At 41.9% G+C, this 22847-nt stretch overlaps 1 protein-coding gene across 7 annotated transcripts; it reads right to left on the reverse strand.

Moving 5' to 3' along the window:
* Positions 1–306: 306 nt before the first annotated feature.
* LOC123956909 (solute carrier family 41 member 1-like) lies at positions 307–22019 on the reverse strand. Of its 7 annotated transcripts, none has more exons than XM_046029452.1 (8): positions 21783–22019; positions 19142–19181; positions 18671–18812; positions 18043–18553; positions 8773–8880; positions 3516–3587; positions 1337–1481; positions 307–562 (listed from the first exon to the last, which is right to left on the reverse strand). In XM_046029452.1, exons 3-8 carry the CDS (start codon positions 18739–18741, stop codon positions 459–461), a joined length of 1011 nt encoding a protein of 336 aa, XP_045885408.1. In that variant the 5' UTR covers positions 18742–18812; positions 19142–19181; positions 21783–22019; the 3' UTR covers positions 307–458. The 7 variants fall into 7 exon arrangements, with proteins under 7 accessions (XP_045885408.1, XP_045885407.1, XP_045885409.1 ...); XM_046029451.1 differs by having other exon boundaries at positions 19070–19181; XM_046029453.1 differs by lacking the exon at positions 21783–22019 and adding an exon at positions 21629–21698.
* Positions 22020–22847: the final 828 nt, after the last annotated feature.

The following is a 22847-nucleotide window of genomic DNA, read 5'->3' on the forward strand; positions in this document are numbered from 1 at the left end:
CAGTGACAATTTGATTTATTAATTAATTTATTAAGTAATTTCATTGAAAAACGTCATACATCCCCTTTAAGTTAATATAATTTCTTACCATATCTACCTAAAGAAACCTGGTTTCTTGACTGGCTACTCTCTGCTGTCTCAAACCTTTTGTGCTGTGTGCTCTTTGAAAGGGTAGGGTGCAGTGGTAGACTGGAGATTTGGTTGCAAATCGCAACCTCAGCACTAGATGCCACTAAATCTTACACACTGAACCTTTAATGATGAGGAATTATAATCTGATGAGAGGATATATAATAGTACAGCATGCACAGGGACATTTTACTGCTTTAATACTTTTACTTGTACAGAGTAGTTTTACAGTGTGGTATTAGTACTTTAGCTGAGTACTTTGGCTACCACTGTAACCATCTATCATCGTGGCTGTGGGCGCTTATTGACTGTTAACTGTCAGCAGAGACTCAGAGTAGAACATGTTGTCTCTGAGGGTGTAGCCAGAGGTCAAGAGAAGGAATGGGATGCTTTTGTTTTTCATCAGGACCGCTGACGCTGGCAAAAACAACACCTGAAGGTTGGGTCAGAAACATAAAGTGAGAAGACCTGATGCAATGAGGTGCTGCTGAAGGCTTTAAGATATCTGAAAAGGATCAGACCTGTGATGTTCTTCCACATCACACATGGAAAAGGTTTTGTTTCCTACAGCAATAGGAATGTGTTCACTGCAGTTTAGAGGTAAACAGGGTCGCCTCATGGCAAGGAAAGTTCGGAATAAGCCTCCCACAGAGAGGAGACACATGGAGAGAATGCAGCCGAACAGCAGCAGTGAGTTAATCAAAGCCATTACAAACAGTGTTTACACTGCAAATGGCATTTTTTATAATCTGATTATTTTACAGGATCAATTCTTAGCCATGCTAGCAGCATGACTCCAAGGATGTCACTGCCAGTCAGTCAGTCCACCACTTTGGTCCCAACTGAAGTGTATAATAATATAACAACTGGATTGTCATGAACTGTAGCCCAGATGAGATCCCTGACTCTTCACCAGGTTCCACCAGCAAGTCAAAGTTTAATCACAACATCTACAGGACGGGCTAGCACTACAGTGTACTTGGTACAAACATTCATGGTCCCCTTAACTTTTCCTCTACACACCATGAGGTCCATTTGTGGTTTTTAGTGAAATATCTCAACGACTATTGGATGGAATCCATGAAATTTGGTTCAAACATTTATGCCCCCCAGTTAGCATTTAACACAAAGCACCACTGAGTCTAATTCCAACCTGACGCGGCTGTTGACATGTGGATACCCCTCACATCCTATGTGCTGGCCATACCTAGCAGCAGGGAGGCGATGAAGGCAGTAGCCACACTGGAGGCACACAGCAGCACCGCATGGCCCAGCCTGAAGTGTCCCTCTGGGATCCAGCCGAAAATCACAGCAGCTATGGAGGCCAGGAACCCCACCACGGTGGCCTGAACCTGAACACACACACATTAAAATGGTTCATGTAGCTATCAGTTCACACGTAAACTCCAGATATACATGCATCTTGTGACCTCTGAGCAGCTTTCAGAATCTGACATGGGATTCATACAAATAGTTTCATTTACAGTGACTGATTTAACACCGCAGAACCCCTGAAACACTTCCTCATTCACTTCCTCACAGTTATCTCTTTATCCTGGGGAACACTACCGGAGGGCGGTGACTGTATAATTGTGACATTACAAGTCCTGAGGGCCGTTTAAAGAAACTGTTTCTGAATATGGCTGTGTGTACTTCTTTTGGTACTTCCACAGTATGTATATAGCACCTAGACCCGCTTTGTAATCAAAAACAACTTGGAAACTTCACTTATGGACTTCTACACTATGGGACTCTTAATGAAGGTTGTGTCAGCAGTGGTTTACAGTGTTCCAGGAACTATGTATTCACCAAATATTACATAACCACAAGCCCACTTCAAAAAGCAAACCAAGAGTTCATTTTGTTTTAATGTTCAAAACAGAGGAGGGATACAGGTGCATCTCAAAAAATTTGAATATCGTGGAAAAGTTTTCTTCCAACAACAGTGAACATGTATTCTAGATTCATTACACATACATATAGTGATATATTTTTTTTCATTTTAATCTTGATGATTATGGACTTCAGCTCATGGAAATCACAAATCCAGTATCTTAAAATGTTATTAGAATTTTAGAATAAAGAATTTATAATACAGAAATGTCAACTTGAGAAGAGCACTAATCAGCTAATTAACTCAAAACACCTGCAAAGCTTTCCTGAGCCAATAATCTCAGTCTGGTTCTGCTGCTAACAATGAACTTTTCCACGATGTTCTCTTTTGTTGAGATGCACCTGTGTGTATATATATATTATAAGTTTAACACTGACTGACCTCTCATTCTGAGAATACTGTTTATTTATATCCTTGTTCATGTACATTCGACTTCCGACCTGAAAGCATTCCAGGGGAATGCTGGTTCATGACTGCGAAAGTAAATGAAAAACATGACTGGGCGTGACAAACGCTTTGTCAAGTGTATACCCAGTTGCACCCTCAGCACTGCCCTTGGCGTTAATTAAAATTGTGGCTGTTTTAATGAAAACAAGTGACTGAAGTGGTAATCCTCCTTGTAGATTATACTTCGTAATGTTTTCAAATGTTTTGGCGTTTTTAACATTTTACTGAATAACTATTGCGCAGAGAAGATGACTTTCAGATATTCTTTACTGTAATCAGCTACCTAATAGCATTTGCAACATATTTCTACATCAGCTTACATACAGAACAGGTTTTACTATATGATAGCATGGATTATTTTTATTTAAATACATGGAAATATAATTTATGGTTTACCATATAAAATATGTGCTTATATGGGAGCTGCCATTGTTGTGTGACGTCATTCAGCTGCTACTCGTGAAGTCGGGGTACATATTTTTTCTCCTAGTTCACTAGTAGGAAATCCGACTTCAAGTGGCGTTCCAAAGTACTTTTTCTAGTTGGAGGTCAGAAATTTCCGAGTTCTGAGTTGCCTGGAACACAGCAATACTGTATGGAGAAGTAATACAAGCAGCAGAAAAGGGAGTGGCTACAGCGAGTGCGTCATTAACAAAGGCGAATGACAATGTTCTGGTCATGGACAAGCTCCTGCAGTTTGTAGTACTGTGTTTACTGTACACACAGGGCCCTTATGAAACAGACTGTTCCCAGGGTTGGCACCAGTGAAATGTGAAGTGTCATGTCAATGTGAAACTGTGTTTCATTTATCAGGTTAAGGGACCAGGAGAAAACTGAATCGGTTCCTGTTGAAGAAACGTGATTATTAGGAAAGTTCACTGTTTGGGTGTCTGATAAAGATCCAGGACCAGGATCATGTTGCCCAGTGGAGGGGAACATAATTACTAGTAGCTGTACTTTCCAAAGTACACACTTGCAAAGTCACATTTTAGTGAAATTAAAACCAAAAGACGTTTTCACACAGCATGGTCAGACATGCTCTTACCTGGATCAGGGCCAAGTTTCCCATGACCATCTTCCACATGTCCTTGGCTGTGTCCATCTGACCAATATTAGCCTGAAAGAGAAACAAGAACACACGTTATGATCTGTGTGTGTGTGTGTGTGTGTGTGTGTGTGTGTGTGTGTGTGTGTGTGTGTGTGTGTGTGTGTGTGTGTGTGTGTGTGTGTGTGTGTGTGTGTATGCTGTTGTCTCTTGATCCCTTTGGAACAATCAGATGTCAGTTCTCTGGACAAAGACACTCTGATCTGATCCCCCACCCTGCGGCCGACTCCACTTATCTCATCTGTCCTCTCCCTTTCTTTCACACGCATGCACGCACGCACGCACGCACGCACGCACGCACGCACACATTAAAGGTCTCAAGTGGCTGTGGCTACAGTGGGCTACTGTGTGTCCAGAGCAATTATCCTAACACTCATCCATAGTGAGAGGACACAAACAGAGCATCTCATCTTCCTTTCTGTCCTCTAACATTTATGCATGCAGAGGGAAACATCTGGACACATCCACACACAAAGTCTGCGTGTGTGTGAATATCCGCTTCTTGAGTGGGTTTAAAAAAGGAAGTAATACAAAACAGATAGAGGTGATGTGTGTACATGTAAATAAATATGAATACGTATAAAGTTGATTTACATTTGAATGTTTATTAAAATCTTATTTCTGTAGTTTCTGCCCTCACTCATCAGTTATGACAACATTTTACTCATTAATTTCAGATATGGGAACACAGCAACATCACAACAAAAAAGTCAAACAAAAAAACCCACAAGCAGCCAGACTACGAAGTATTAGGGCCACATTAGGGGAAAAAATAAGGATTAAGAGTTTTTATTAATTTTGCAACCATTTCAACTTGATTCTTCTCGACAGTTCGACTTTATTCTTGATGCAAAATAAATAAAAAATTTTCATCCTCAATTTTTACCCCTTAATGTGTGCCTAATACTCTGTTGTAGTAAATGAGCTAACGGTTTAACCAGATTATATGTCAAAGCTGCAGGAAGTCATTCTGTAAACAGTGAAGATCACTGATGTTTCCGATTCACATGTGTTTGTCTTCAAATATATCTGGCTAATGTGGCGTATTTGTGCTTATAGTGGTATAAAACCTGCAATTTAACACCAACCCATCAGCTCTACTGAGCTTTCAGCCTTTGTAAACGAGTCGCACTGGTCTCGTCACGCCCTGTAAAGCGCCAATAAACTCAGTGTACACTGCGCAGCACCATAGAAACAAAGTTAGCAGCCAGCTTGTGAAGGACTCAAACATCCAGCAGCTACAAACCAGAACCTTCTCAGGAGTTGTTGGAGAACAAACGTAAGGAGGAGAGTGAATACTGGACTTACGTTGGGTCAGGCAGCTACAAACAACATGTTGCTCCGTTTCTGCAATTAGCTAACCAATATGGCTGTGTGTCTGTTAGCTTGTACTGTTCAATGAAGCTTACCTAAATGTTGGCTCGTAAAATGACAAATGCAACTAATGACAAAATATTAAAAGGGTTAGAGACACAAGGCAAAACATAAAACAGGAAACAACTCGACTGAGGCTGGAACAGGACTTTTTGTAAATGCTGGAAGAGTAGAATTAACCTTGTCATGACTGATATACATAAAGGTGAACCAATGTTAAAACAGAGGACTGATGGCAGCATAGTGAGGCTAAAATGTTCTTGCAGAAGAGGAAGGAAACATAGAGCTGGCAAACAAAATGCTTATAAGATAAATCAAAGTCAAGACCACAACGAAGAAGAGGAAGGTCAACTGTCACAAGCTAGTACACAACATGGAGGACGCCCCGCAGCCAGACACTGACTTGGAGCGACCAGCGATGCTAACCTTGAAAGAAATACAAGAATTCAGAAAGGACTCCGGGCAGCAAAGACAGGATATTAACTACATTTGTAAAAGAGTGAACCATTCATGGCCAGACTGAGGGTGTTTTATAGGGAAGGTACAGTGATTTACAGCTTGGCAGAGGTGGCCGAGAGGTTCTGAAAAATCCAACTTCCCTTTTGGATCAGCTGACTAGGTGCTTTAGCGGAAAGCAAGAAAACCTTGAGAATACGTACATACATATGGGAGGGGGTGTTAGAATGTTAAAATTTTTCGGAATTTTGTGTTTTACAACTAAAGCACATTTTGTCATCAGAAAGAGTGTGTAATCATGTGGTGAATGAATAAAAATTCAACAATTCAATAAGAAAATATTACAGATTGAATGAATATTAATTAATTTGATGTATCATGCAAATATGCATACAGAAATATTCAAACGTATGTGCAATTATTTATGTGAACAATTCACAATAAATGTATTGCAACAGTAGGATATTAAAATACTATAATACAATTCACAAATGAATGAAGGTTACAGAACTTTTTCTCTGTGTGTGTGTGTGTGTGTGTGTGTGTGTGTGTGTGTGTGTGTGTGTGTGTGTGTCAAGCGCCATCCCCACTTGAAGAATATTTCTGACTGGCAGCACAACAAGGACAACTCAGCCTGACTGACATGATGAGCGTGTGTGTGGGACTGTGTGTCGTTATTACTCGTGTATCTGCCAGCATTACAACCACGCAAACATCCTCCTCGCCCATCAGCGCCATGTAAACCTGTGCATAGACGACTCCTGCTACGACCGCCATGCTCATGTTCCATACAAAGCAAATCTGTCATTTACAATGTTGGAACCCGAACACATGTGAATGAAGTGTATGCTGAAACATCTGATACACATGAAGTGAGGACAATGGCTTCTGCAGCAGTTGTAATCTCTGATGTACAATCCATTAGGCTCAGTAACACGAGGAGGGGTTTGACAGGACAGAGAAAATAACTGCTTATGTCCTTTAGTCAGATAAACAATGATGAGAAAGACAAGCCCCCTCTCAGAGAAATATTCAGACAAAGAAGTTCAAAAGGGCAAAGGAAAAAAATCTGAAAGGAAACACGGTCATGTGAACTGAAAACTCCCCCAGCCAGCCAGTACTAGGGATTACATTATTTTTTTCAGTAATAAGCGCATTAGGAAATTTACAGTGGTCTTAATCTGCTCATAATTAGCGGCAGCGTGGAAAGAAACTTGGTCCCGCTGGGGCAAGCCAGCAGAGAGCTAACAATAATGTCTCAGGACAAGCACCACACTCTGGCCTACTTTGTGATGATGTGAGAATCCTTCTGTGCTGAAGCAAAAACCAATACAAACATATTAACATTAAAGAGGCATTCTATCTGGTAATAAGTCTTAAAATGTAATTTCCATGTTGATACAAGTAAAATGTATCTTCCAAGATATTCTCATTACTTTGAAGAGATTTAATATTGTAATGTAACCACTGACAATTAGTTAAATCAGTGCTGAAGCATTGGTGAAACATTATCATGACGTTATGTCTTGCAAACACTCACTTAAGTGTAACCCAGTATAAATAGTAGAGTATAAAAGAGTTCATTATAAGTAAATCTGAGATTAAAAGTCATTTCATATTAATGAAAATGGTAAAAATACGGTGATGTATTTTGTTAAACTGTTGTATGTTGCACATATGTTGTATAAAAAGATAATGTTTAGTTAAAAACATGTTATGAGGAGTTCATGGTTTTTATATGCAACTGGTAAATCTGTGATAATTGTGCTGGAGTCTAATAGTGGGTTTTCATTGGTTGATGCCAGTAGGCATGAGGGGAGTGCATGATCAGGTAGTGAGCAGGTGCGGGAGGGGCGAGCGTGTGTGAGTGAGGGCAAGTGATTGACAGAGAGGAGGGAGAAAAGAGTTTGGAGTATTAGCTTTGCAGACGAAGTAAAGTCAGAAATCTTTGCCGGCTGCGTGTGTGAGTGTTATAGTGTGGGCCCACTGATATTTGTTACAGTTAAAGTGCATTTGTGGTGAAATGTGGTACGGTTATCCTGCCCAACCTTACTTTCTAGAGGGTAGGAGCGCTACATAAGATTAAATTCTAAACTAAATGTTTGAGTTCTGCTGCAGGTACAGTATTGCTGGATGACTATTTTTTGGGGGAATTGTATGTCTTTGTTTGATGTGTTAGTGGATTGAAACAGGACATGGGGGAAAGTGAATACGGTAATGACATGCAGCAAACAGGGGGACTCGCTGCTCCGGGCATTAGCACCCATGCTAACGCGCCCTAACCACTTGCTTATTAATCATGCAACAATATGACCTTGACCAAATAATATAATGTTGGTCATAATTACTCCTACTCAGATTTGGAAATTTAATGGCAAATGTGGATTTGTTGTAGCTTGTAGTTAAATGGATTAGCACACTACAGAAGGTGGTTTGAGACAGATTTGGCGATGCTTACTTGTTTCAAGACTTGAAAAATGTGTAATTCTAAATTTCTTGTAAGAAAAGATCTTTTTGTGGTGTGACTGAGTTCAGCTGTCCGTGCTGTGCTAATCATCGACACCCATTTCCCACAGGCCTGTAGACAGAATGTGAGGATTGGTGTGCTTAAGAGCAGTACTGGGCTAATTCTCTAATATCAGTCATAACTGTAGGGTGTACTGCTAAACTCTGTTTAGCGATGCTTCTGGTCACTGACCCTCAGATTGGACATTGTAAGCTCAGAGAGCAGCATTCTAGCCAAGAGCTCAGTTGTGCCACAGACAATAGATGCACATTTAGCATCAAACTCTACTGCTGCCAGACCAAAACAACATTTAGCTGTCTACAATGTGAATGTGGATAGCCTGCAGGATAGCTCGCTATAATTACCCAAGAACCCCACCACAATACAGATTCAAGAGATTCTTTTTATTTAAAAAACAAACAAACAATTAAAGCACCAAAGCCTGCCCTTCTCACTAACAGAAACTTACAGGCCTACCAAGACCTTCAATATTTGGTTAAATCTAACACACAAACGTGTCCTGTAACATGTGAGACTATAAGCCAGAACAGCAGCAGTCAGCATAATGTTATTTTATTCTCTGTTGCTATAAGTCTGCAACCCGGGTCACGTTTGGCAACATGACCTCTGACCTCTCCAACAGCAATCAGCTGAACGTATCTGATACGGGCTGCCAGGCAATGATTGGGTAACCTCTGAGAGGAAACACTTCACACAACAACTGAAACAATTCTCCAGGCTTTATACACAGGCAGCAAATCCAAAATATCTAATTATTTATATAGAACAATGGAATAGAATCCAACCTATGACACTTGGTAACTGTTAAAAGGTACACAGACACAAACACTTACAACTTACCGCTGTGGACAGCCTAGAGGCCAGGGTCATCTCCAGATTGCCTTTGAGCCCCAGCAGTGCTGGAACCAGGATGAACACCTCTGACACCTCCGTAAACACCGTCCAGTGCTGCAACGACCACCAAGCAACATCAGTAACAGGACATCAACATGATAAACACACATCAGATCCACATTGAACTGGTACACAAACTCAGTTTGGAGAAAAATCTCTGTGACCTTGTGCTTTAATAGTGATTTAGTGGTGAAAGCAGATATGTATGCAGGACTTACAGACCTTTTACAATCTGTGACATGTCAACTCTTTGCTCTCCTTTAACAAGAACAAGGTCACTGGAACTTCTTGTGGACGCCATTCTCCCCTTTCCCTTGTGATTCCCCTCTTTCACCTTTACCCACCAGCCTTTACCTCCTGCAGTTTTAACACAAGGACACTAGGCTGCCTCACAGCTCATATACAGTAAATGGTATATTACCAGTGTTATACTGTGTACCATGGTGTAAATAAAAAACAAAAATAAAGGATGACATAGTTTATTGGTAAGTCATTCAAAGCCTCCAACCTCAGAGTGCTTTTTTACATTCACTGTCCTCTGTGGCCTTGCTGCTCAGCCTACACCTTAGCTGACAGAGCCAAGAGCTATGCCGGCTAAATCTAAAGGCTAACTTGGACAGGTGGTGGGCTTGCTTGAGAGAATCCCAAATCATGTTTAGCACGTGCACAAGAATGTGTGTTCCCAGGAACCCCACCATAATACAGATTCAAAAGATTATTTTTATTTCAAAAAAGCAATTAAAGTGCTAAAGCCTGCTCTTCTCACTAACACAAACTTACAGGCCTACTCAGACCTTCAATATTTGGTTAAATCTAACACACAAATGTATCCTATAACATGTGATCCATGCATCCAGAGCCTCGTTCATGGCCTGTAATGAAATTTATGGCTGGTCTTATTAGATGTCCTTGAGAGGTGGGTTCCCAGTCGGTCTCTGGGCTTGTTGCTGTGCCTCCATTAGAGTGCAAGCATTAATAGCAGGTTTGTGGTCTACTGTGGCAAAAAACACAGCTAGTGCTGAGGCAATCGATCTATCTCCAGTAAAAGTGCTTATCTTTGGAGCCGGTCCCAAAGGCCCCCAGCACTTACAGTCCAGTCAGCCCAGAGCTGAATCAATATTCAACGAGGCTGACACAGAACAGAAAAGAGAAGGAGAAAATAGGCGAGGGGAGGAACAGAGAGGAGTAGCTGACAGTGAAGCTACGTACAAACACTGTTGGCCCACATTTCTCACACTAGCAAACTTGAATTTCTGTTTGACTGCATAGCTTCCACTGCACGTCCAGATGTACAGGGCTGATAAGGGGTGACGTCTACAGTTCAGATGTGTCATGTCAGTAGGTGTGGCAGCAAAACTCCAGTGTGGAGCTAAAACCCCTTCTGTCTATCCCCTTTGCTGTCACCAGGCCAAGCAGAGCTCCTTTCCAACAGGCAGCCCCTCGGCTTGGCTCACTGCCTTCTGCCAAGCCAGCAGCCTTGTGAGCACCTCTGTGAGCACTCCTCTCTTCTTTCACAGTCGCATGTTTTCAAGCCTTCTCTCTCTCTCTCCCTCTCTCTCTACTTCTGTCTCACTCCCCCATCTCCCTCTTTGCCTCCCCTGTGGTGATATATGTTGTTGTCTCCATGGAACACTGGCTCTGAGCCAAACAAGCCCTCCCTCCCCATGGCCACCTCCTTGGTTCTAGGAACTCTACTGGACAACTCCAGTACCCCTGTGTACAGACCTATAGGAGCTCTGGTATGCAAACCCCACATGGGTCTGGTTGCCCAGTTGAGTAACATGGCCCCAATGTATTTGTGATCATACTTGCTGTACTGAGTGGGAAGTTGAACCTGATGGCATGCAATGTCAGCGCAACTCAGACTCACAGAAACTAATCAGGTGCAGGGCTACGCAACCTTTTCCCCAAGGAGCACATGTGCTCCTAAATGAAAACATTCAGAGCACACAGACATTTAGGAGCACAGTGAAAATGTTCAAGTAACGCAGAGTTTATTAACAAACAATTATTAGAGGCATATTTAGACTGTGTGTGTGCGTGCGCGCATTTCTCCTTGGGTGCAGTTATGATGTGAAACCAGAGGAGTTAAAGCTTTGATACTGATTACTTCTGAAACTCTGACATGTTGATAACAGCTCTTAAAACACTGTTCACAGAAACGGCTGTGATTGGTGCATTGCAGCTTGTGGAATGTGGGACTTGTATAAAGCAGAACAATAGTATAATATTATAACATTAAATAAAAAGTATAATGTCAATAAAATAGTATACTGCTAGTATATTAATACATTAAAAATATAATATTACTATATTCATTATAATTAGCAGATAATAGCCTACTATATAGCTTAGCATAATATAGTAATTCCAGTTACAGCCGTTTCATGTTTGTTGGTTGTTCTCATTCATTAAATCCATGTGCAGAAAAATGCTCTACATGGTGGTCAGTCACTAATGTGTTATGTGTAATGTGCTAACTTGTTAATAAGATGACCATTCATGCAGAATAATCCGTGTATGGTTAGTGATTATTTCATTTCAAAACAGTTTTAAAAACAAAACAGAAAAACAAAAACAGACATCAGTTTTTGTTTCTCTGTTTTATAACCAAAACTATTAATTTTGATATTTAATGTGTCCAATCTGTGTAGCTTTGTGTGCTGCAGCAGATACACTTGGGCGATGACGGTGCCTGATAAAATGTAATTAAAATGAGCTTGAACATAAGTGGGTTTTGCTGCTTCAGATCAGCCCAAAACAAAATGCTGCCTGGATGCTGAAGTTCTCAATCGATAGTTGACTGGAAATAGGAGATGCAGAGTGTTTGAGTGGTTCGCAGGGAAAGTGACGCGCCGCAACAAGGAAATGTTCTTGCTCCAGTGAGTTCAAACCCAGCTTGGTGCGATCTTGCAAAGAAAAAATCTTTAATTTCTTTTTTTGTATGTGGCTATAATATAGTTCTCACTTCTACAATAATATTCGTCACAGTCACTATGAGATGCAATGCAACTTGAATAGAAATAGCCTATATGTTTTGTTAGTGTGACCAATCTGGGGACTGAGGCAGACCACAGCTGTTGCCAACAACAGGGGAACGTGTACAGCAGCCAGTTAGTTTGAAAACCAGTAGAGATACAACACTGGTCATGGATAGAACAAAACGCAGCTGCAGAAAAACCACTTGTTTTTTTTGTTTTTTCTGATTTGGTTATGAAACGGAATAATCAAAGAAGGGACCATACAGACATTCAGAACGAGTTCAACAGTTTGAAAGTTTGCTGTAGCATGTCAAACTTTTTGTTATGTCGGTTTGTTTGCGATTGGTTGGTTCACGAAATGTGACACTGATGATGAGCGCACTGACTTTATGAAAAGTTGAACAGGCAGCGATATAGCTAAATACTTTCTGTCTCACGGCCTCAGCTGCAGGCCTCACCTGGACTAACAGCTGAACTGGTGTTGAGGATCGTGAGGAGGAGGATGTGGGCTGGTGCAGAATCAAAGTGGGCCGAAGAAGCATCTCTCTCGCTCATGTTTTTGTATAACGGGCTGCTCAAGTGGCCCAAAGAGCCATTTCTCCCCGCACTCCTGATGGCCAGTCCGACTATGGTGTGGTGGGAGTGAGTTTTTACTTGCACACTGTCTTTGTAAATCATTTTTCCGATTAGGATGCATCTATTTTTAGGGTCAAATGTGAGTGAAATACTTGCACTGTAAAACCCTTAGGGGGTGTCTGTGTCATTTTCCACGTGCTGCAGCATAGATGGAACAGTTTGGGTCCAGCCTCATGTACAAACACATGCCATGGAGAGTCACATTTACATAGCTGCGGCCAACTGGCGTACTGGAGCCTGAAAGATGAACATCAGCTATGCAACAAGACCTTACTGGCATTTAATGGATAAACAAAGAGGGTCCACATTCACTGAATGTCAATTGGGTTCTTTTTTGTCTGGGGGGGATAAAGAGAGCTGAAACTTCCTAGTGCCACATATGCTTTATTAATTGTTGTACTTACTACTGACTGCTGTCTGCAAGGCAAACATTAAAGCTTTACTCTAGTTTACATTTTCAGGCACAAAGTTGTCATAAGAAGCACTACAGCTCCCAAACATGCACAAAAAGCATGATCAAGCTTTAAATCCTAAATCAAATGAAGATAGATGCAGGCTAAAGCCTGAACTATCTGACAAATAAGCAACCCCCTCCAAGGATTCCTGAGGACAGAGTGAAAGATTAGCCAGGGTTTGGGGCAACAAAAACGAAGTCTAACCTACTAATCACTCAGATCATAACCAAGTCGCTTTATATTGTCAGGTGTTAATAGCTATGAGCTGATATGTTGTTAATGAGTGTCAGAACATAACAGGAAGTTCAAGTGGTCGGACACCACTGAACATTTAGAAAAATGCACTTAGTTTGCCCTTAATTCATATATTTTATATTTTGGTGGCATTATTCAGGCAAATCCTAGAACGAATGGAATATCAATCATATTGCATTAATTTGTGGAAACCAGTAGCTTGAATGAATGATGATGAGCCCACACTTTCACCGGGGAAGTGGATGCGGTTAGACCAAAATGGCGTCTGGTGGGCAGCGTTGGGCAAGTTACTCAGAAATTGTAATATTATTACTTTACTTATTTCTGGCTGATAAAAGTAAGTAGTTACATTACTCGATACGTTACTGGTTACTTTCCAGACAGAATGACGGCGAGGTAGGCGGGGGTTATTAAAGTTATTCTAACTTTAACTTTGGACAGGTCTGTGCAGCAGTGTTCATAAGAGAGAGAAAGAGAGGAGGTGCTGCACGAATTTATGCTCCTCAATACAGCTCGTCAGTCAAATACGATTTTAAATACGGCTTATAAAAATAGAAAATCAATATGTGGCAGCGTTGATAATTATTGGAAACACTGCTTTCACTGCCACCCCTTCACGCACAAACAAAGCAGTCTCTCCCGACTTTTTAACTAATATCATAGTCATAACAGCAGCAAGAAATGTTTTTTGAAGGTGAAAATAGGTGCCAGTATCCCCCCCCCCCAACCCTAACCTCAAAAACTTAATTTCCTGCATTCTGGAGACATTTTCTGCACCAATTTATGGAGGAAATGTCTTTATTTATATGAAGGGAAATAAAATTAAGGCGGCTGGTGACAATTCAAAATATAAAAGGAATATAATGCAGTAATCAGCTTTTGGACAATGCACATTTGTTTCATCTGTATTTCAGTTGCATTGCATGTTTTCCTTTTGTGCATTGTTTCATTTGTTATTTAACATTTCTTGTGGCTATTTTTCAGAACATTTTTAACAAAAGCTTTCAAAAAGAGATGGAGACATTCTGATTTTGACATGTCCCCAGCGTCCGCAGTGTAAATGACACCTGTAATATGACTGACCCCATCCAGGCTGTGATTGGTCAGTTCACCAAAACTGACATTGACAAGCTACATTCAGCACACGGCTGCAGCCAGACAAGAACGGGAAAAGGTGAGTGTCACGTAGCGCCCAGAGAACCTGATATGGAGAGGGCAGAGGAGAGGACCGGCAGCTTGGGAGAAGTCCCGGTATGCAAGAAAATGTCCCGGTACGCCAAGTTTAATAGTTGCATATTGCAAACCAAAACGAGAGAACATGATCAAATAGTATTTGTTGTTTAAATAGTTTTATTAATTGCACATTTTCAGCCCCAGTGCCACAGCTCTTTATGCTGAATTAGCTGTATCTAAAAAAATGTGACAGCTGAATCAGATGATTGTGAGAGTCAGTTTAGTTTTTGAGGGTGAACTGATAAATGGTAATCCATCTGTTGATGATCACTATTTAATGTTCATTCATTCTAGACTGTCAATGAACTCCATGATGTAGCCTAATAAACAATCCTTGTGTTATAGCTGACTTGGGCAGTGAAATGTTTCATTTTTCTACATCATCTTAGTTGTCCACAACTCAAATCAGAATTTAAGGAGAAATATGTTTTATAGTACCTTAACAAGACTTCCTATCAGAAAGGAAGGTATTTCAATGTACTACTGCAGTACTTCAATCTAAGTAAAGTAATTTGTCATTTTAGTTTTATTTCACTTTTAATGGACACATGTAACATGTTTTATACTTCCTGTGAATATAATCCAATTTTCATACTGTATATACATTTAACACCTTATTTTGAAAACCTTTGTGCTAATTTCACAAATGTGGTGCTTGCATTGCATACTATTGAGATTTGATAGCCTCTCTTCAGATAAGATTCTCAGACTGCAACACTTGTCTTTGTAAAGAGAGAAACTAACAGAATAAAGTCTCTAACCTGCCTGTCAGCTCACTCTGCTCAGTTAAAACTGAATTTACCATACAGAGTCGAATACAAGTGCACTCCAGATTTAGGTGCTACTAGCTGAACATGTGCTTCTCACAAACAACAGTTAACTTTACCGCAGTTCTGTGTCCATGCATGCCGCAAACTGAAATACAGCCTGTCAGAGCGTCCACACGAAAAAGAAGGAAAACACGGCTGGTAGAATTGTCCTCAGATAGAGTTGCTAATCACTTCATTTCACTAAAGGAAGCCATCTCTTGTGACTGTGTGAGGAGCAAGACTTGTTGATGTGTGAGTTTGCCTGACTGGTCCACCAATAGGCAATAAGTTGACCCCCTGAGACACAGCCCCTCCTCATTTGCATAATGAGGCAGAAATGCATAGAGAAATGTAAAAAGGACAGGCAGAAATAAATACTATTGAGGAAATAAATAGGGTAGAAAATGCAACAGAAGAATAAAACAGACAAAAATATTAAAACACACATAAATAAATACATTTAAAAAAGAAGTAATTAATAAATAAATTTGAAGATTATAACGGACAGTAAATAAATAAGGTAATTATTACAAATGTAAATAAATAAAGAAGCTAATTAAAATAGATATATACATTTATGTCTCATTGTATAATTTAATTACTGTCTACATTTATTTACTGTATTTTTTTTGCATTTAATCGGATGCTTATTTATTTATTGAGCATTTATTTATTTCTGTATTTACTTCCTTTTATCTCAGAATCCGTCCTCCATACACATGGCTAGACACGGACATACACACACAGATGGTGATGACAATTTACTGTAGTACGTTTTTTTGCATTTTTGATTTGTAGTTTGACTGTGCAGAGAAAGGAAATGTATGTTTTAGAAACTAAAACTTTCTTGTGACTGATAGCATATAACCCATCTGGCCTTTGACACTGGCACTCCCAGGAAAACTAGCACTACATGACCTTTGTGTGTGTAACCTTTATTCCAAGTGAGATGGTCAGCCTCAGAGTCCTAAGTTCCTGGCTATGGCTCTGAGAGATGGTGGGTTTTAGGTCATTGTGCTGCCAAGTCACTAAGCAGAACTATGCAGAAGACTCTTTACCAGCCCGTACTGTCCTTTCAGAGCCAAACTCGAGTGGGAATGAGGCCAGAAGCTCTGTGTGTGTGTGCTGTAGATAGTCAAAGTGACCAACGTTAAAGAGTTCATTTCGAAAGAAGCCTTATAGAGAGTGACGCAAAAAGCCATGTCATGGACCGTTACAAGCCGCAACTTCTAAACCCGGGCCAGGCAGACACAGCAACCAAAGGAACTCTACCACATTCCAGGTTTCAAGCTTACTTTTAGCAGACAACTGGTGCAGTCTGACCACACCAAAGAGAGAGAGACAGAGAGAGAGAGACAGAGAGACAGAGAGAGAGAGAGAGAGAGAGAGAGAGAGAGAGAGAGACACAGAGACAGAGAGACTGAGAGAGTTAGACAATTACCTTCGTGCAAGGACAGGAGGGATTAGCTGAGTTGGCGGTTCATGGTTTCATGGAGGGGGAATTAGGCAGTGAGACAACTCGCTCGGTGCTCAGCCGAACTCACTGGAACAGTCGTTTCAGACTGACCGTCAAGCCTCACTTCGCATCTCACTGCAAGCATTTCTTCGAGGTTTGCCTGCAGGCACAAGCATGGCTGACTAGAAGGGAAAGATAAGGCCAAGGTACCTTCTTTCTCCTCTTTCCCAGCCTCACCTCTAAAGGAATGGTGCGCTGAGTGTTTTGGAAACTGGAGAAACCACAGCAGCAGGGTGCCTAAGTTGAGGCAGCGTGAAAACTTTTTGACCTCAAACCTCTGCATTCCTGGTTTAGTGAGGATACCTAACCACACGGCAATAGAGGCTTTGACACCACATTGTGTTTTGCTTTCACTCCGACTGAAGTGTGCTGACATTTCAGGTGCTCACAGAAAATACACTTACTCCCTCTTCCCCTCCTCTGTGTGCTGAGTTTCTGGTGTACACCACAATGGCATCAGTATGCATGTACGCAGCTTTATCTGTATCACAAACTGACTTAAAGAAATATATGCACAACATGGTATATTGATAGCAAGACAGCGACTGCACTGAGTCAACAGGGAAAGAAGGAAAGAGAGTATTTATAAATTGGAGGCAGAGTTGATTCAGCAGATCTCTGGCTACACACTGTACTTCAATATTCTTCTATGCAAGATATCAAAAAGAAGGTGGGGGGACAGGCAGGCAGGCCTTAGAGGAGAAAAAGGTTATGTAAATACCCCCATGGTCTGTATCAACTGCCTTATCCAGCCATTTCCAAAGGTATGCCATCAGATAGGCCAGCAGCACAATGACAGACACAGGCCAAGGCTCCCTAAACCAGTTCATTTTAATGCTTCACAAGCCCATCCCACAGTATGACCCAGTACATATGGTCTACCTGGAGCACCGGCTGAGAAACACAACTGATGACCTTAACTGGGGTTTAAATAAGATGGAGCTCTTGTGGCTTTTCACAGGTAACTGGATGGTGAGAAAAGTTCAGCTAACTAGATTAATCTCTGAATGAGTGTTTCTGGACATTTGAACCAATGTCACCCTGTGATACTGCTCTCCAAATAAAGATGGAAGTATGTTGGCCCAAATCTTCCCAGCACCTTCCAAAGTACTCAAACATTTAACTTCCCATTAGTTTCCATACATGTTCTTTAGGCTTGTACAGGAGCAGAACCCCATTTGATGCAATGGATATGTTTTTCAAGAGCGCAAAGAATTAACCACAGTGAATGTTTTATTTGGACTGACCAATTTCTTATACAAACCAAGCACAGTTTCATATAATACATGCTGTGTGCTCACTACTGGATAAAGTATGTCAGGATCACTCACCTGGACAATGTCTAGCACCATTCCAGCTGCCACTGTCCCGAACCCTGCCAGCAGAAAGGGGAAGACCACCTGCAGGCCGATGGAGAAGGAGGTCTCCTTGAGGGGCGGCGGTGGTTCTGGGCTCTGGTCGGTGCTGGTGTCATCACTCTCGTTGCTCTGGCTTGCATTCTCCAGGAGAGCGTCTTCCTCCCGTTGACCTTTGGCATTGGCCCGGCAGTCCATTGCCACCACAATCTCTGACCTCTCCTCATCCTCCCTGGTCTCACTGGCCCTCTCTGTAAAGGATGTGACCTCTGTGAGCTCAAACTCGCCCCCGGTCCCTGGGCTCACCTCCTCAGAACCCTTGGTGAGGATCACTGGGTGGACGGAGCAGTTGGAGTTGAGGAAGGCTGGGGTAAGGGGGCCTCCCTCCTTTTTCACCTCAATGTCCCCGGAGGACATGTCGATGTCGGGGAGTTTGTCTTGTTCTTTCGACCAAAGTACCATGCGGAAGCCTTTGGACGACTGTGGGCTAGACAAGAAAAGGTCAGGTTTCCTTCAATTTTGGGGAAGTCAGAATGGAATTGGCCACCTGATCTGGTTTTGAACCTGATCGATGCAATTGATTTATCCCATTAAAGAGGCTTACAGGGAGTGGGGGTCGGTATTAAAGACCAGGAGAAAACTGCTCTGTAGGAAGAAACCTGCAGCAAGGCACATGCAGCCGTGCGTCTGCAGAGCCCGTGTTCCTGTCGGTGCTTCGGGAGCAGAACCAGTATGTTCTCCATTCACTGCAAGGTGCTCACAGTAAGCCGGCAAAAAAAAGAAGAACGCATACTGGTTCAAAACAGAAGGGAAAGAAAATCTATTGGCTTGGGGATTCGCCACAGAAATCCCCTCTTGTCACTTGTGAACAGTCCTTTAAAGTTGACTACAGCAAAAATTAAATCAGAGGTCTGAAGTGGCCAGACTGCACTGCAGACTAGTCATGCTCTCAGTCCACTGATCATGTCAAACTGGTCAGTGTACTGGGCTGCGAATGTCTCACCTTACACCACGTGGCTGCTAGCAGGTTTTCAAAGGAGATATTTAAAGGTCTGCAGTATGAGGATTGAATTACCGGCTGCGGAAAAGAACCTCCAACCAGAGTCGACAGTCTCCTGGGAAAAGAACAAATGAATGGATTATTCAGTCATAAGTGTAGGCTATACACAATCCAGCCCCGTTCCAGGTTTACTTTCAGACCAAGGCTGATTCCTGACAATCTAATTTGGAGTAATTATGTAAATGTACTTTATGATACATGTCTATTATTCATCCATTCAAAATATTATGTAGTAAGAAAACAGCAACAAAATAGGGGCTGAGTAACTTTCCAACAGTATGGCAGTGCTCAAGCTTCCGCCTTTGGAAGATAGGGGGAGAGCCAGGATGATTGAAACACTTTTCACATAAGTCATTTTAAAATCTAACGTTACAAACAGAAATCATTTGTTGTCGTCAATAACAACTCACGTGTGTGTTCTATCAATAAAATGTGGAAGGACTTCAGTATAATCTCACTTTGAAGGAAAGGTGTACATTTTTTCTTCCGTCCCTACTGTGCCGGACAGAAGAAACACAGCCATATACATTTAAACAGATTATGTTATTCTTGTTTTTATTTAGAAAGCTTGACAGTGCCCTCCTTAATACCTAATTGCAAACTCATTATGTCCTTTTTCTTAAAAAAAAAAAAAAAGTATAAATATAACTTAGCTAGCTAACTAGAATATCCAACAGCTAACGCACATTTGGATTAGATATTGGCTGCTCTATTTATTTAGCCTACATCTCTACTGTGAAGACCCTGTTATTTGGCTGTGAGTATCCTGGTGGTCCAGCCTGCAGCCTGGTGGACTCTGCCCCCCCTCCTGCAGTATCTAAATAGGGTAGGCTACATAGGCTACGTGACTTCTGACGATTAAACTTCACTCGCTTCTAAACTGTAAAACTTTGACATTTAAAACTTCAGGATGTGTTAAAGTACTAACTAATCTTTCATGTGATCATGACCATGGCACATGGAACAATAAACACAGCTCGTCATTCAAAATAAATTATTGCTTGAGTGAATTTACTTTCCGTCATTGAAAACAGCTTATTTCGTGTAACTCCGTGAAAGTGTGACGTATCCACCTGATCTTTCCCGGTCCTGTTAAGTACCGTGGACTGTATGTGCTGAGCTAGTTTGGCATATCAGACTTGTATGGGCTCCAAGAAAATCGCTGGGTTTCATTCGTCCCGGCTCTCCCCAGATTTTATTCTTCAGTGTATTGTAATGTACTAAATATGACTCATTTTAATTTTCCTTAGCCAAAACCACAATCCTTGAAGAATGTAGGCTAATGTGCAGTGTTTACAGCAAGTCAGTGTTAATAAAATGTAATATAAATATCAAATAGCCTACTAAAAGAGGGAGCATGCACTCACCACAATGATATAAATCAACTTCTAGAATCCTGAAAACAAATATTTTGTATTACAGAGGATGAAAACAACTTTACTGTGTGTGCCCACCACAGACTGACTGTAAGCCTTGTAATGGACGGTGTTTAAGACCAACATTGACTCTCAGCTCTCCACTGACATTAAGGCAGAAGCGAACAGTGAGTTAAAAAGCAGTTTCATCCAGCGCCAAATTTCCTCCAGGCGGCTAAAAATATTCTACCATTGACAGAGGTGCTGCGTACATCCTCTGAAAACGGAGCCCCAACAGCACCGTCAGCGCGGCCCCACAGCACACACAACACTTCCTGGCACACCTTTCAAAATAAACAGCAAGCGTAGTCTCCTGTCAGTCCGGGTAAAAGTTCACTGTCAACCTCCAAGCAGGCTAACAACAGTAAGGTTCATTAAAGGAAAGTGTAATAGAGACAATCTTTTCAAATTACACCACTTAAAAAAGCCTGACATCTGAAACCTCATCTGATCATCTCGTCATGGAAACAGGTGTGGAAAGATATTTTTGCAGATTAGATGTTCATCATCCTACAGGGCGTAGTGATCTGTGTGCTTTCTCGTTACCTTCATCTAAGCTGTAGGAAGCCCACAGCAGTTCTGCTGCTGATGGATGACTATGGCTGACACGCTGGTGATCTGTGGGTGGGCAGAGCTACAAGATGACACGGAACAAGTTGAACTTGAATTTGCCCGAAGGTTATACACAGATCATGAAAGAAGCGCTTTTATTTTGAAGGCCAAACTCCTTGCTTCCTGTCTTACGGCTGCTCGCTTAACGCAGCTGTCCTAGCCTGCATGTTGCGACATCCGCAAGAAGACTTTGGCTTTCCCCACTGAAACAATCTTCTGTTTAGTAGTCAAGACCAATACCACCCGAACCCAACATGGCAAAGGCGTAAATTAGTGCTCCCCTGGTCAGGGCTGAATAGACGACCCTCCTTTTCTATTATACTGCTCATTTAAACAAGGGCAGAGGGCTTTCTGTTCCAGCACCAGGCTGCAGCCCATGTCACTGCCACTACCACCACGAGTAGGTATACATCCATGAACATGAACCATAACGCACCATAACGTCCCACTCTTTATCATCCCTATACATACACACCTCGAGTAAAAGCTGTTCTTTCTGTCGCCAAGTGACCCATTCCGTTCGATAAAGACACGGCGTGACTCACAGCCGCTCGGCCAGGGTGCTTTATAAAACTGCAGCTAAAACGTCCAGCAGGTGGTCAGATAAAAAGCTCCTCGGCGGTGGTTACCTTTGAGTGTCAGCGGTCCAGACCGGAGTGATGAGCAATAACGGCGCAAGAACTTGGTGCGTCTGGCTGGATGGATCCTCCACCTCTTGTAACGCGCTCAGGCTGAAGCGTGGACGCCGGTGCGCACGCCTTATGTACGGTACCGGCTCTGCACAGCTGCTTTAATGGTTAATGGTGGTTAATGGTTAAACCCTCCCTCCTGCGCGGTTAAGGCTGCGTCCTAGTCGCTCCTGAACCCGTCACATTGCACCCGTCCAGTGGCCCCCGCCGCCCGGCTGCTTGGATGCGCATCTATAATACACCCGTCCGGTGCAGGGGGCCAGGAAGCCACAAGGCGGGCCCTCCCTCCACACTCTGAGCTGACGATACAGACCCCCCTCCCCGTTTACCCACCCACCCCACGTCTCCTCCACCCCCGTGTGTGTGGAAATGTGTGCCCGTGCGGTGCCAGTCTCCTCCACATGCCTACTAATTTACTACAGGGGGCTGAAACAGAAGTTTTTATTTAACAATAGACCTGGATTCCTGACTGAATGGGCACACACGCCCATCAGTACATCTTAGGATCTGGGGTGGATTTTACAAACTGAACAAAGAGAAAGAATAAATGCAAGTGTTACATAAGTAAACGTTTTGTAACTACACCAACCTGAAACACAGGAGAGAAGCAGGGACCTGAAATAGATTTAAATGACATAGCCTAGGCTATAGAAAGAAACCCACTGAACATCGTTTTAATATTACTACAACATTTCTTTATTGACACAGCTCTGTATTCAGCAGTGAGTAAAGTGCATTGAGTGTATGGTAGACCATCTTATATAGGAGTTCCCCAAAGCAACACTGGCCCTTTTTTCTTCAAACTGACATGCTGGCCTTAGCTAAAATTATACAAAACAAGAAATCATAACCAAACAGCCAAATTGCCCTATTACCAAGCCACTACAGTCCCATATATTCTCTCCACAAGTGCAATGAACAAACCAGCGATCAGAATGTTCTGCAGCTAAATGCAGACCAAACTGAAATGATTGTCTTTGGCACAAATTAATAAAGGCTGAGAGT

The sequence above is a fragment of the Micropterus dolomieu genome, linkage group LG18 (genome assembly GCF_021292245.1).
Source record: "Micropterus dolomieu isolate WLL.071019.BEF.003 ecotype Adirondacks linkage group LG18, ASM2129224v1, whole genome shotgun sequence".
In the NCBI taxonomy this organism is placed as follows: domain Eukaryota; kingdom Metazoa; phylum Chordata; class Actinopteri; order Centrarchiformes; family Centrarchidae; genus Micropterus; species Micropterus dolomieu.